The following is a 12,500-nucleotide window of genomic DNA, read 5'->3' as shown; positions in this document are numbered from 1 at the left end:
CACAGGGCCTTGAAACGCCAGCAGGAGTGTCTGTGGCTCCCAGCATGATGATTCCACAGACGGTGAGATTACCATCGGGTGAAACGGTCGCCTTAATGACACCAGTCATGATGGAGTCTGGTGTACCACAGCCACATATGTACCCAGCAGTGGTACCACTCCTAGATGGCACTCCAACCCCAGCTCAGGCTACTTTAGGGCCAGGTGGAGTTGGGGAAACCTATACCTGGAGATCAGCTGTGGCATCTCCCGTCCCCCTCCAGGGCCACGTGAGCCTTTCCAGGACACCATCACTCAAAGACTCGGAGGGAGACTCCAAGTCAGACCCTGGTGACAGTAGACAGACCAGAATTGCACGGTTCCAAGTCACAAAGGTGGTCGAGGATGCTGTAAGAAGGGGTGAGTTGAACTGCTGATTCCGAAGATCTGGTGTCATTGACAAGGGATATTTTTTGGTATAGCTTTTATTTATTATTATAAAGATTTTCACTGAATAAGCCCACTGACTTGGAACTTTCCTTCCAGCTTCTGACACGTCAACATGCAGCACCCCAGTCAGCTCCCCAGTTCGTCGCACCGGTCGGTTTGCCATCACGAAAGTGGCAGAGTCGGCAGGATCCGGCAGTGGCACTCCTGTAGGTTCAGGCCCTGGCCTTGCTGGGTCTCAAGCACACTTGCCTGCGCATGCAGATTCTCTGGTACTTAATGTTTTTAATACATTTCCATAGTTTTTGAATTATTTTTTCACCAAAGAATATGACATGGGATTTTAGATTTGGGTGTTTCAAGGACACACCTGAAAAAAATTAATGCTTTTCCTTTTGTAAAATTAGTTTACAACACATTGTCCTCTAAATGTTCTAGGGAGGGACACCTTCAGACCCCCCCTCTGCCGGGCCCTCAGCCCCTCCATCCATGACCTCCTCCTTTGTCTCTGAGGACACATCAGCTACAACACCTGCCACACCCGCTGCTGATGGAGATGCCTTTAGTCAACAGCCTTCAGTAACAAATGACTCTAGCGAGGACCACATACCAACTCTGGGGGATAGTCAAGGCAGTGTAGTATGTATCAGAGTGCAAAATTTGCTTTTGATGATGAGATTGTAATTGGCCATTTAAAGAATAGTTTGCCCTTACATATTAAGATGATGATTGTTGCTCATGTCTGTCATGCATTTCTCAAAAAAAATCACAAGAGCATCTCTGATGTAAGTGTGCAGCTTTAAGTGATTTGATTACATTAATGCTGTATGAAATCTTTATCTTTACAGTCTTATATGTTTTATTTCTGTTTAGTAGAATTGTTATTCCCCAGTGTTTCACCTCATGAGAGCAATTTTGGTTTTGATTTTTTATGCATGATTGTATGTCCAGTACATTTTCCATTGCATGAATCATTTTTTTGGTTAACATGCATGCTTGTTAAGTATTATTAATTTTTGAACAATTCTAGTCCGAAAAGCTACGAACATTGTTGAGATTCACACTAAGAGTTGTTTTGCTTTCTATAGGTTGTTACTAGACCCCCTGGCGATAGCTGGCAGCCCCAGTCCCAGCCCTCACCTTCCTACCCCGACCCCCAGCAGGCATGTGGGGCGCAGGGCATTGCTGTCCCTCCCCACACAACCCCTCCGCTTTCACAGGCTTCCCCTAAACCCCCCCTTTCACAGACTCCCACCAGGGATAGCCACAGCTTACCTAGACCCAAGACAAGCAGTCATTCTGCAAAGATACAGACATTCAGAAAGACCAGGACCCTGAAACTAGACATTCCTGAGCCTCCACCTTCCAGTAACACAAACACACCAGACCCTTGTTTCAAAGAGGTCCCTCCAATATGCATCACTCCTGCAGCTTCTAATGACCATACTTCATCTCATTTGAAAGAAAAGCCATCAAGTACTGGCTGTGAGAAACGGTCAGACAAGAAAGTAGCTCTGCCCAAGACGCCAAATGTTGTCAAGAGCAAATCTGGTCCATGGAAGTTTTCAGCAAGTACATCTTATGATGCAGATACAGAGGAGCTTGCAGAAATGGCAGTTAGAAGAGATTCCTCTGAGTGTCGTAGAGGTTCATCTGAATATGGTTATGCATCTGTGTGCTGCAAGAGTGTTGAAGTACAGACTGAATGTTCAGAAGGTCAAGGATGTCAGAGTTCAGTTTCACCAGCACAGACCTCCCCAAGTGTTACAACTTGTTCAAAACAAAAGCCTGTGAAAGGCCAGACCAACCTGATTCCTCCACCAGTCCCCCCAAGAAATCGACCCTTAAAACCTGCTCTGAAGAAGACAGAAAGCATTAATTGGCTAGATCGCAGCAGCAGCATCATTGACTTGAGGAACCTATTTGAAGAAGTCAAGCAATCAAGAGAAATGTTGCAGAAGTCTCGAGAGTCACTAAACCGCTCTGGGGAAAGGCAGTCACTTAGTGTTTATAGCCCTTTATCACGTACCAAAAGTGTTAGTAACATGCATCACGTGGGCTTAACAGCAGCACGGGATTCTGGACTGTCACATTCTTCTTGGGAGCTTAGTGAGGCACGTGCTTCAACTCCTCACCTTCATCCTCTTAGAACAGTGAGCAGTGTCAGTTTTACAGAGGATGGACAGTTTGGGATGCATTCACCTGGTCAGTCCTTAAAACAAAGTCCAGCTGTGAGGAGATTAACAAAGAGGAGCCATCACCATGGTGTACATCAAGAAACTGTATATCATACAGTGCATACATCATCCCATCCATCGCCAACTCCACGTGGTATTAGACCTCAGCAGACTGAAACACTGCATACTCCTGCATTCCAAGATGATGTATACTATACCATTCAAGGAGGAACAGGTGTGACACAACACTTCCAGTTGGAAGAGCATCGACCCTGGTACAGGATTAAACCTCGTTCGAGGACCCACTCAAAGAACTACTACCCAACATCGAGCTCTAGCAGTGAAGAAGGATTTGCAGAAGATGATTCCCTCTATGAACCTCTTCGGGAGTCCCCAACTATGACGTCACCAGAGGCATACAATCCTCAATTTGCATATGAGGTCCCATATCCTTCCCAGCGATCACCCAGATTCGCTAGCCAGCTGTCTCATTCACCTCCGCATACTTTCCATTACCCTCTGTCTCCCAGAAGTTCTTTGCATTGTCAGTCACCAAAGTCTCAAGGCCAACCTGCTCATTCACAGCACTACTTTTGCCAGAGTCCTCAGCATTCCCCACAGTCCCCCCCTTGTCCTGTGCAGTCGCCACCACACTATCCTTCCCAGCCCTACAATTACCCACCGACCTGCATGACCCTTAGCTATCCCCAATCTCCCAGTAGCCGAGCGTGGCCCCCGTCCTCAGCCCAGCTTGACATGGGCCACTCACACTCGTGGACCGTAAGTTCCCTGCACCTGGTAAAGTTTGGGATGCTCTGGGGTCCTGTCGCTGTCTGTGTGGGTTCCTGCATCCCCCACACCCTGTCCTGTCTATCTTCTTTAACCTACTCTTGTTAAATGTCTATGGTGAATAACCACAGAAAACATTTCATAAAACACCATCACCTGTTGATGAACGCTTTATACTGGGGCTGACCCAAAACTTTGGTATGGGAAAATGGCCGACCTGGTTTTCTTTTCCGAAGTAAACCACCGAACCAGCAAACAACAATATTGCATGCACACCAGAAGCATTTGAATTGGCCAGTCTTCCTAACATACCAAATCCTCCAAGTTGTGCATCCTTTGTTCCCAGCGCTTTGGTAGTGCTTGCATAGTGATGGGATGATAGGCTTATCCCTAGTTGCAGTTCTAACCTACTAATCCATTTAACAGGGACTTCTTTCTTTGCAGGTCAAGGTGTTTATTTAACTCACTAACAGATTATCCAATGATTGTAGTATTTGGCAGGATTTAGATAGAGTAGAGCACTGGTAGAGAATGCAGCTTTAGCAGGATTGTATGTGTATAAGTATACATACATATGTATTTATGTACATGCATACATAATATATATATATATATATATATATATATATATATATATATATATATATATATATGTATACACATTATATTTTATATATATATATATATATATATATATATATATATATATATATATATTGTGTGTGTGTGTGTGTGTGTGTGTGTGTGTGTGTGTGTGTGTGTGTGTGTGTGTGTGTGTGTGTGTGTGTTTATGTGTTTATGTGTTTATGTGTTTATGTGTATGTTTTATATATATATATGTGTGTGTGTGTGCGTGTATGTATGTATGTATATGTGTGTGTGTGTGTGTATATATATCTATATATATATATATATATATATATATGTATGTATGTATGTATGTATACTTAATTCTGTATATAATGCTTAAAGCTAAGAACAGAACTTGTTACACATTTTAGAAGACAGTCCCGTTACGTCTTTCAGATTTTCAAACGGCAGTTTTGATCTGTTGTTTTAACCTACCGTATAATTCAGAGAATATGATGCATTTTGTGTTAGGGATGATCCTAGAAAATATAGTTATATTTACACATGTACAGTTCAAGCTTACCCAAGATGGGTATGTTTTTAAAGAGAGAAATACTTCTGCATTTTTACACTTGCAAAACCAAACTGTTTTATTGTGATAACTGTAAAATAAAAATGAAATGATACTATATAGATCTATATTTTATATTATATGGAAAATATGATGCTGTGGAAGAAGATAAACTAGGCTGCTAATTTAGAGAAGTTCAGGATTAGTAATGAATATTAATGCTTAGAGTGGATTCTTTGCCAAGCAAGTTCAGGTTCCTCTCCAGTTACTTCTTCTGAGTAACTTGCACACAGGATGATAAAATAAAGGAACTACATTTATTTTTTTATTTTATTTTTTTCTCCAGTTTTAAAGCCTTCACTTTAAAATGTTCACTAAATTTTGCAAACATCATGAGTATTACTCTTAGAAGTGAAAATCTGTTTAGGGATGAAAGATTGTTGCTTAAGTTTTGTAAGTTTGCCAGGAATACCTAACAGCTTTAAGAGATCTCCTTGAGTCTGTGAAATAAAGTCTTGCAAAATGAGGGTGATTTTTCTGCTATATTGCTACACTATACTGACTTCTCCATGGCTTTTATCATTACTTTGGAAGACTGCCATTGAAGTTTGCAATGATTTTTGTAAATATTTTCATCCTCAACATTATGTAAAAACAACAACAACAGAGATGTATATGTCAGTGTTAACAGTATCACAAAAAGAGTCTCTGGTGTGTATATATATTTTTCTTCACAATAAGTTCATTGTTGATTTTAGTGATGTCATTAGAAAGCAGTGTATCCTATTTTTTTCAAGTGTTATATTTCGGAGGTAGTCTTGATTATTTTCTCTCTTGAAAAGGGAACATGTGAATATATTGCTGTATTCTAAAATGTGCTAACATTTGTAACCATATGTATTTATTAATTTTAAGTATTACTTAAACTGATCCTAATAATGTAAAGAAGAAAAAGAAGATTTAGTTACTTGAGATTTTTCCAACTTATACTTAAGTCTTATAGTGCATGAGTATTACTAGATAGGAGTTGAAGTAGACAATTTTTTTTTTAAAGAAATATAAAAAACGTATATTACTTGCTAGATTTTTATAGTATTACTATTTAATACTGCATATTAAGAACATGAGTTAGTTCTAGATATGAGTTTGTTTTAGATTAGAAAATTTGTCATCATAAAAATACTTTGATAGTGCAAGTAGAAATAATCTTTCTGTGGCACTTGTTATTTGCCTGATAAGACCATAGAAACACCAAACACTGTGTTACTGTTTAGCCTATTAAAGATTACCCTTTTCAGTAATGTAACTAGCAATTTCTTGGTGTTGTTTTATTGCTGTAGACAAGATGCAAGGTTACATATCTCAAAGGCATATGTATCAAGAAATTAAATAAAAGGGTCATTTTGTGTTTTCAAGACTGACATGTCTATGATTTTCCAAGTAGGCTAGTCATTCTTTTCTTAGATTAGTACATCCATACATCCTTTTAAGAGGTTTCCTTTCATGTAGAATGTACAAACAAGAAATTACATTTGTATGGAGAGGGGGTTGATAAGCATTCTTAAAAGAAGACTTCCCCCTTCACCATGAGGGCATGCACATCCACTTCTGTAGGTTTGGAAAGTCTTATTCAGACCTACACTAATCAAATTCTGTTGCAGATTTTTATTTATTGTGACTATAAAGTGTAAATTTACTTGATAGGAGGACGAAGAACTGGAAACGGTGAGGCATGATCTGGAAGATTTCTCAGAAGATGATGACAGTTTTCAGCAGCTTCTTTACAAGTAAATAAATTCAAGTTGTTCTCTTTCTTTATGATTTAGTGCTCATTTGATATCACTGACATTGTGGAATAAACTTCTTTCTTTCTTTCTTTCTCTCTCTTTCTTTCTCTCTTTTTACTGTTTGTCAGCTTTTCTCAGATATGTGAATGTTGTCTCTAGCCAGTAACAATGTTCTACAAACATATCTTTCTGCTTAATCACTAGGCAAGAGCACGAGGAAGCTGAGCTCCGACGTCGCCACCAACAGGAACGGGAAGCCTACAAAGTACAGCGCCTACAACGAAGCCAGAATAGTAGACGACCTCAGTCTCTACGCCTGGCTTCATCTCCGGGTCCCCCCACACCAGGCACGACTCCAACGTCGCCACACTCCCAGTCAGACTCAAAGCAGTCAGAGAAATGTGATATCCCAGTTGGTGCTAATGGTGATGCAGCCATTGCATCCGATCATTCTGTGGATACCTCCAGTAGTGGCACAACGTCAGGAAAGAAAGGGCGTACAATCTCAGAGGATATGTTAGAGTTGGTTCAGAACCTGAGCGGCCCTCGACAGGCACAGCGGCCGTCCCAAGGCAAGATGACCCTTAACCAGATGATGGCCCAGCAGAAAGCCACAGCATCATTACAGCATCCAGGGCAGAGACCAGTTTATCCCACAGTGGGATATGCTACTGCACCCTTTCATGGCCACATATTCCCCACATTTCATACATTCCCCTACCCGTATCAGAAGCTGTCCGATGGCTCAATAGTGGCTGTGTCCCAAGTAGATGATGTTTCTGGAACTCCCCCTAGTACTAGTAGTACCAGCAGTAGCGGCAGTAACATGCCATTACAGCAACAACCCTCACAACAGCCACCTGCCACAAGTGCCTCATGGGTACAGTGGCAACAGCAGTAGGTGTGGCCAACATTCCAAGCTCCCTCTCAGGGACAGGAACCTGCATCTGTGATCCTCTAATTTTGTACTCCCACATATGGAGATGAGCTCAGCAACGGCAGTGGAAGCAACATGGTCCTGGCAGTCCAGCAGAAGTTAACCATAGAATATTTTGTGTCTCATCCATTGAATGATATGGGTCTTACTATTGTCCATTTGAACTTTACAAGTGATTTACAGCTGACGAGGGGCAGCAGTGTTTCCAGTGCTAGTTGACGAGTTTCAAACTAGTCATCAAATAGAAGGGATGAAAATGGAAATTTCTAATGTTTGTTTGCATCAGAAATAATTTGATTTTGTACCTCAGTCATCCATTCTGTTCTTTTTAGATATGACTAGATGTATTGTTTACTATAGTGATCCTTTTTTTTTATTATATTACTGTTCCATGACGTATGAGAACAAATGTATCTTTTAGGTGAATTGATCAATCATGTTGAAACACTCCTCTCTGTTCAGTGGTTGTAGATTGAACAAGGGATAAACAGTGTATATGTTGTATTATATATGTACAGTGAGAGTTGTACAGCGATGAAATAGTGGTGGGTCCTGTGATGGGAACTACACTAGAGTATGAGGGATACAAGGCTAGCCACAGTGATTCACAAGAAGGCTAAGCAAATGCTGAATGGTCTTCCAGCTAAACACTGAAGGTTATACATGCACATAGTGTGAAATGCCTACAGCGTGCTTATGCCAAGTGACAAGTGACTGTGGTCAGGAAGACCTTTAAATAACTCCACCCAGACTTTCCTCAGAAGGTGGTATCAATGGTTCATTTAAAAGCAGGAGGCTTCCCTTTAGTTAGCCTGCATGTGCATAGCAATGTAAAGGACTGAAGCAAAGACCAAGATTATTATTGTGATGGAATTTGGTGCTACTGCACGTCTCATGTGCAGTATGTAAGTTTCTAGAGATTTATTCACATATAGAGAAAGTGTGAGGGATTACTGCAGAAGTTCTGTTTTATTTTTAACCAACATAATGTTGATCCAGACTATTGAAGGAAGGGATATTTTTTCTCTCTTTTTTTTTAGTGTTATTTTTTTATTATTAAAAGAAATAGATGAATATATAAAGTGAACAAAAACCATGTATTTTGAGAAGTAAATTCATCTGCTTTATCTTCAAGAATGGAATGCAAATATCTGGCAGTTAGGTGCCATCTAATCTGAGAAAGTTCAAGAAAGATGAGTGTAAAAGGAGGATAAATTCTTTGTTTTTCCTTCTTGATAGATATGAGAAGCAAGATTGTAGTAGAGGGAGGACAGAATGTTATCAGATCTTCACATTGGTTGCTGAGTAATATTATAGGTAAGAAGTTTTTAAGAAGTTTCTTTATATCAGAACTTTAAGGCATGAAAGGGAATTTTCATACATCAAAAATTCTCATATGACACTAAAACTGGTGAATAAGAATGATGTACATCAGATGAAGAGACATTTACCAGTAAAATGTGTATGGCCTTGTTGATCGTAGTGATAAACGTAATCTTATCATGTAGCATCATCTCTGTCAACTGACATTTATAGGTGAATTACCTTTATCCTGCTTCAATCTTTACCAGCAATCCATGTATCTGTCCCCCACTGGTTTGTTGAATACTCCATTGCTTATGCTAACTACCAGTTAGGTAACAGCCATCATTATCATGCCAGGAGCGCCTCACTTGCATTTCATGTTTCCATTCTTACTAAGATAATTACTATGCTTTTTAAGCTTTGAAAAGCAGGAGATAGGTAGCTAACACTTCCATGTGACTACCTGTTTTGAACCTTCCTTCCATCTGTATGAGCTGATTATTTTTTTTTTTTTTTTTTTTTTTTTTTTTTTTTTTTTTTTTCTCTCTTTTCTTTTTTCTTTTTTTCTTATTTCTTTTTTCTTTTTTCTTTTTCTTTTTTTTTTCTATTTCTTGCTCTGCAACCATGATGTTGAGCCAAGGTGGTGCTGAGCTTGTCCAGGTTTTAGGCACTTCTATAACCTATGTAGGATTTGCTTTTCTAGATTGCCTGTACGTAATATTTATATGTTACTCTAGAATATTGTATTATATTTTATATTCAATTTTTTTAATGCTTGAAATGTAAGCTACTAAAATTCCTTCCAATAATATTTGTAAGTTTGCATTGGTTATTGGCTATTTTGTTTGCACTTGAGTTGCATAGGGGACATGGGACTCAGCACTCCCCTGCCTCGACGTATGGTTCACCTGCAGTCTGCCATGCAGTTGTATGCCAATTGAAGAGATCTTACAAGTTTCATGGAAGTCCACTCATTAATGTGCTGTATAAATATATTGTATGATATTTAGAAATGATCAAATAAAGTGGTGCAAAATTTTACTGAGAGTGGTCTTTTATTTTTTACCCTGCAGAGTACTGAAACTGCTTTATATATAATGTTCCATTTAATTGTTTTGTCTTCCTGATATTTGTAAAGCATTCATTTGCACATTATCACCATTGTAAAGTTCCACTAAACCAGGACCAATGTATATCCCTTCCATAACATTTAAGTTTTGTCAGTGTATTACATACATTCCAGAAAATGAGGTGTATTTTTGATTGCTTCTGACAGTTCACCTGCACCTATGATTTTCAAGAGTTCTTACCTTGTAGGTGATATGTTGTACATTTCAATATTGGTTATATTCTTAGTGTTTGTGAAAAGTTATTTAATTTGGTATGAAAAATGTATTCCTAATAATTTTCAAAGGAATCAGTTGGTGTTTTTCCTGTTCTTTGTTTTTACTTGTGGTGTAATTACTTTTATTACATAATTTTATTGTTCTCTTGAAAAAACAAAAACATGTGAAACCACATGATTCACCAACTTTTAAAACTTCATTAAAAACATTATTAAAGAGGATTTTCCTAATTAATTTCCCATCATGTGAGAGGGTCATAAAGTGAACATAATGAAATTTGCATGAACATGTAAAATAAGGGTCTATTGCGTATTTAATTTTCTGGTAATATCTGCAAACACTAGAGGCAGTGATGACCTTGAAAAAATAAATCACCAAGTAGAATGCCAGATATTCAAACTCTCTTGTTGCAAAATATATTGTTCTCTAAAACAAAATTACATTTTCATAATACATGACTGCTTAGTTTATACTCTAATTAGTAGTGATGTACTAATATGATAAATTATAAAACGTTTTGTAGGAACATTCATTTTTGGATTTGATGAAATTTTAGACCTTGCTATCACAATGATGATCATTATTGTATCTGAGCCTGGATGGTCCAAAATAATGAGAAAATAAAATGTAAGTTTGAGACGATAACATATCTAGATATTTTAGTATAGCACTGCAATTTTATTTTTCATGAGCAAGGAAAGAGACATTGTGTGAATTTCAATATCATACAAAAACTGTATTGATTTCCCATTACAACACAATAGTAAAGTTTAACAAAAAATATGTCACAAAAATAATTTCTTGTTAGATCTACATAGACTGGAATGTGACGATGACGGCCAGTTGCATAGCAAGTATTTGTACAGAATTAATTCTTTCCTTTCAAGGAGTGCAATATTTTCTGGGAAGACATTAATGAACAGGTGTTTACTGGAATCAGTTAGGACAGCCAGTTGATGAGATATGCACGTTATGCGTAATTTAATATTATCCAATTGAATGACTTTGGAAAGTAACTAAGTAGTTTGTGCAAATATCGAATGTTAGAAATCATTTTGTAGGAGATTGTTATGAAGTAGTAAGCTGAATCATAAAGAGAATCACAGTGCCTGGCAGCCATAATCCAAACAACCGAAATAACTGCAGACGGATTAACACACCGGCTGAATTACATAACAAAATTAAATCATTCTTGTGAACCAAAAAAATAACCCATTATATTTTTCTTGTGAAGAACCAAAAAACAACGCAATTGATGTTAGTTTCATAAAGAAAAGAACAGATGAGCGCCAGTAGGTACCTGGAATAGTTATTGATGGTTACATTTATACGTTGGGAAGAGCAACTGGCATGTATGCACCGAATAAGTATATATAGGTATACTTTCTATCTAATGATGAATATTGTTTTGGCAGAAGGAATTGGCGGTGTGAAGATTGTGCCAAGTGAAAACAGCAGTCGCATTCCCCATGCGTATGTTTGGGGTCAGTGACTAGTATGACGATGAACCCGGAAGAGAGCCAAGTCTCCAGTTTCCCAGATATGTATGAAATCAAAAAGTAGAAAGTTTAGAAGGTTAAAGACCTGTCCACAATGTCGGGCACCTGTGAAGATGACGTCACAAAGTGGAACTACTTGTTTGCTGAGCACTTTGCCCACCTGTGACGTCATCTCTGCGCGCGCCCGCCGATCATGCCCGCTCACGCGAACAGGCCCTAACATAATTTGTGCAACATAAAGTATCTCAAGTAGCGGTTAGGAGACTGACACTGCGAGCTGGATCTTGGCCTCTGCAACTGAGGGTTTCGAGCACCGCGGCCTAGACAACGCGAGCGGCAACGCGCGAGGGCTTGCGAGCCTCCGCCGACGCCTTGATGGTGACGGCTCCCTGCATCTTCTGCAGGAGGGAGGGCGGCAGTGGGGAATCGTGGTGAAGCTCCGCCCACGTCTCGCCTTCCTTCACGCTCTCGCCGACAACCTGCAAGTTGCGTTAAAGTGTGATGAATTCACGCCATGAATGTAGGACGAGATCTGTTGAGGAGTCTCGGTAATGACACCATACCTACCTTGACGAGCATGATGCCCACGCTGTAGTTGATTGGGTCGCCGACCTTGTTCCTGCCAGCCCCGAGCTGTAAACTGATCTTCGCCATAGCCATTGCATCCATACCAACTAACACTCCTGAAAAGGTATAAAACTTGTTAGAAATACCCTCAATAACATTCTTAAGTAACGAGTACAAAATTAAAGAGCGAGGTAACATACTTATCATGAGTTCAGATGGTTATAGAAATACTAGTTCAGACCTGAGGAAGCAGCTTTGATGGCAGTGACATGAACCGAGGAAGGTAGATGGGAGTAGTCGGGAACATCACCACACAGTGCCTCTGCTACGCTCTTGGTGACACCCTTTGGGAGGAAAGTCGGCTCTCAGTCACCTTGAAACGGTGCGATGGTACAAACTTGTTTACTTTGATCTGACTTGGACGATGATACATAAATTCGCGAATCACAATATGATAGAGCTATGTCTACGATTAGTATATACTGTACCTGCTTCTGTATCATGTTGCAGAAAGCTGTTCTGGCAC

At 39.3% G+C, this 12,500-nt stretch overlaps 2 protein-coding genes across 6 annotated transcripts in view; one reads left to right on the top strand and one right to left on the bottom strand.

Moving 5' to 3' along the window:
- The window catches only part of LOC125026327, an 87,576-nt gene extending 77,973 nt beyond the window's left edge, over positions 1 to 9,603 (top strand). The window contains exons 26-31 of the mRNA XM_047614691.1: positions 1 to 399; positions 526 to 698; positions 865 to 1,065; positions 1,515 to 3,383; positions 6,238 to 6,320; positions 6,525 to 9,603. The exon at positions 1 to 399 is cut by the window's left edge and continues 136 nt beyond it. Of these exons, the coding sequence (XP_047470647.1) occupies positions 1 to 399; positions 526 to 698; positions 865 to 1,065; positions 1,515 to 3,383; positions 6,238 to 6,320; positions 6,525 to 7,221 (3,422 nt within the window). The 3' untranslated portion in view covers positions 7,222 to 9,603. The remainder of the gene's footprint in view (positions 400 to 525; positions 699 to 864; positions 1,066 to 1,514; positions 3,384 to 6,237; positions 6,321 to 6,524) is intronic.
- A 707-nt stretch (positions 9,604 to 10,310) lies between these two features.
- The window catches only part of LOC125026326 (thymidine phosphorylase-like), a 16,083-nt gene continuing 13,893 nt past the window's right edge, over positions 10,311 to 12,500 (bottom strand). For all 5 annotated transcript variants that reach the window (XM_047614686.1, XM_047614685.1, XM_047614689.1 and 2 more), the window contains 4 exons: positions 12,463 to 12,500; positions 12,216 to 12,318; positions 11,975 to 12,090; positions 10,311 to 11,886 (listed from right to left, as the gene is read on the bottom strand). The exon at positions 12,463 to 12,500 is cut by the window's right edge and continues 84 nt beyond it. In XM_047614686.1, coding sequence (XP_047470642.1) covers positions 11,728 to 11,886; positions 11,975 to 12,090; positions 12,216 to 12,318; positions 12,463 to 12,500 — 416 coding nt within the window. In that variant the 3' untranslated portion in view covers positions 10,311 to 11,727. The remainder of the gene's footprint in view (positions 11,887 to 11,974; positions 12,091 to 12,215; positions 12,319 to 12,462) is intronic.

This window comes from Penaeus chinensis, chromosome 6 (genome assembly GCF_019202785.1).
Source record: "Penaeus chinensis breed Huanghai No. 1 chromosome 6, ASM1920278v2, whole genome shotgun sequence".
Lineage (NCBI taxonomy): Eukaryota > Metazoa > Arthropoda > Malacostraca > Decapoda > Penaeidae > Penaeus > Penaeus chinensis.
The sequence above is the reverse complement of the archived record's forward strand: the minus strand, read 5'-3'. Positions and strand labels throughout refer to the sequence as shown.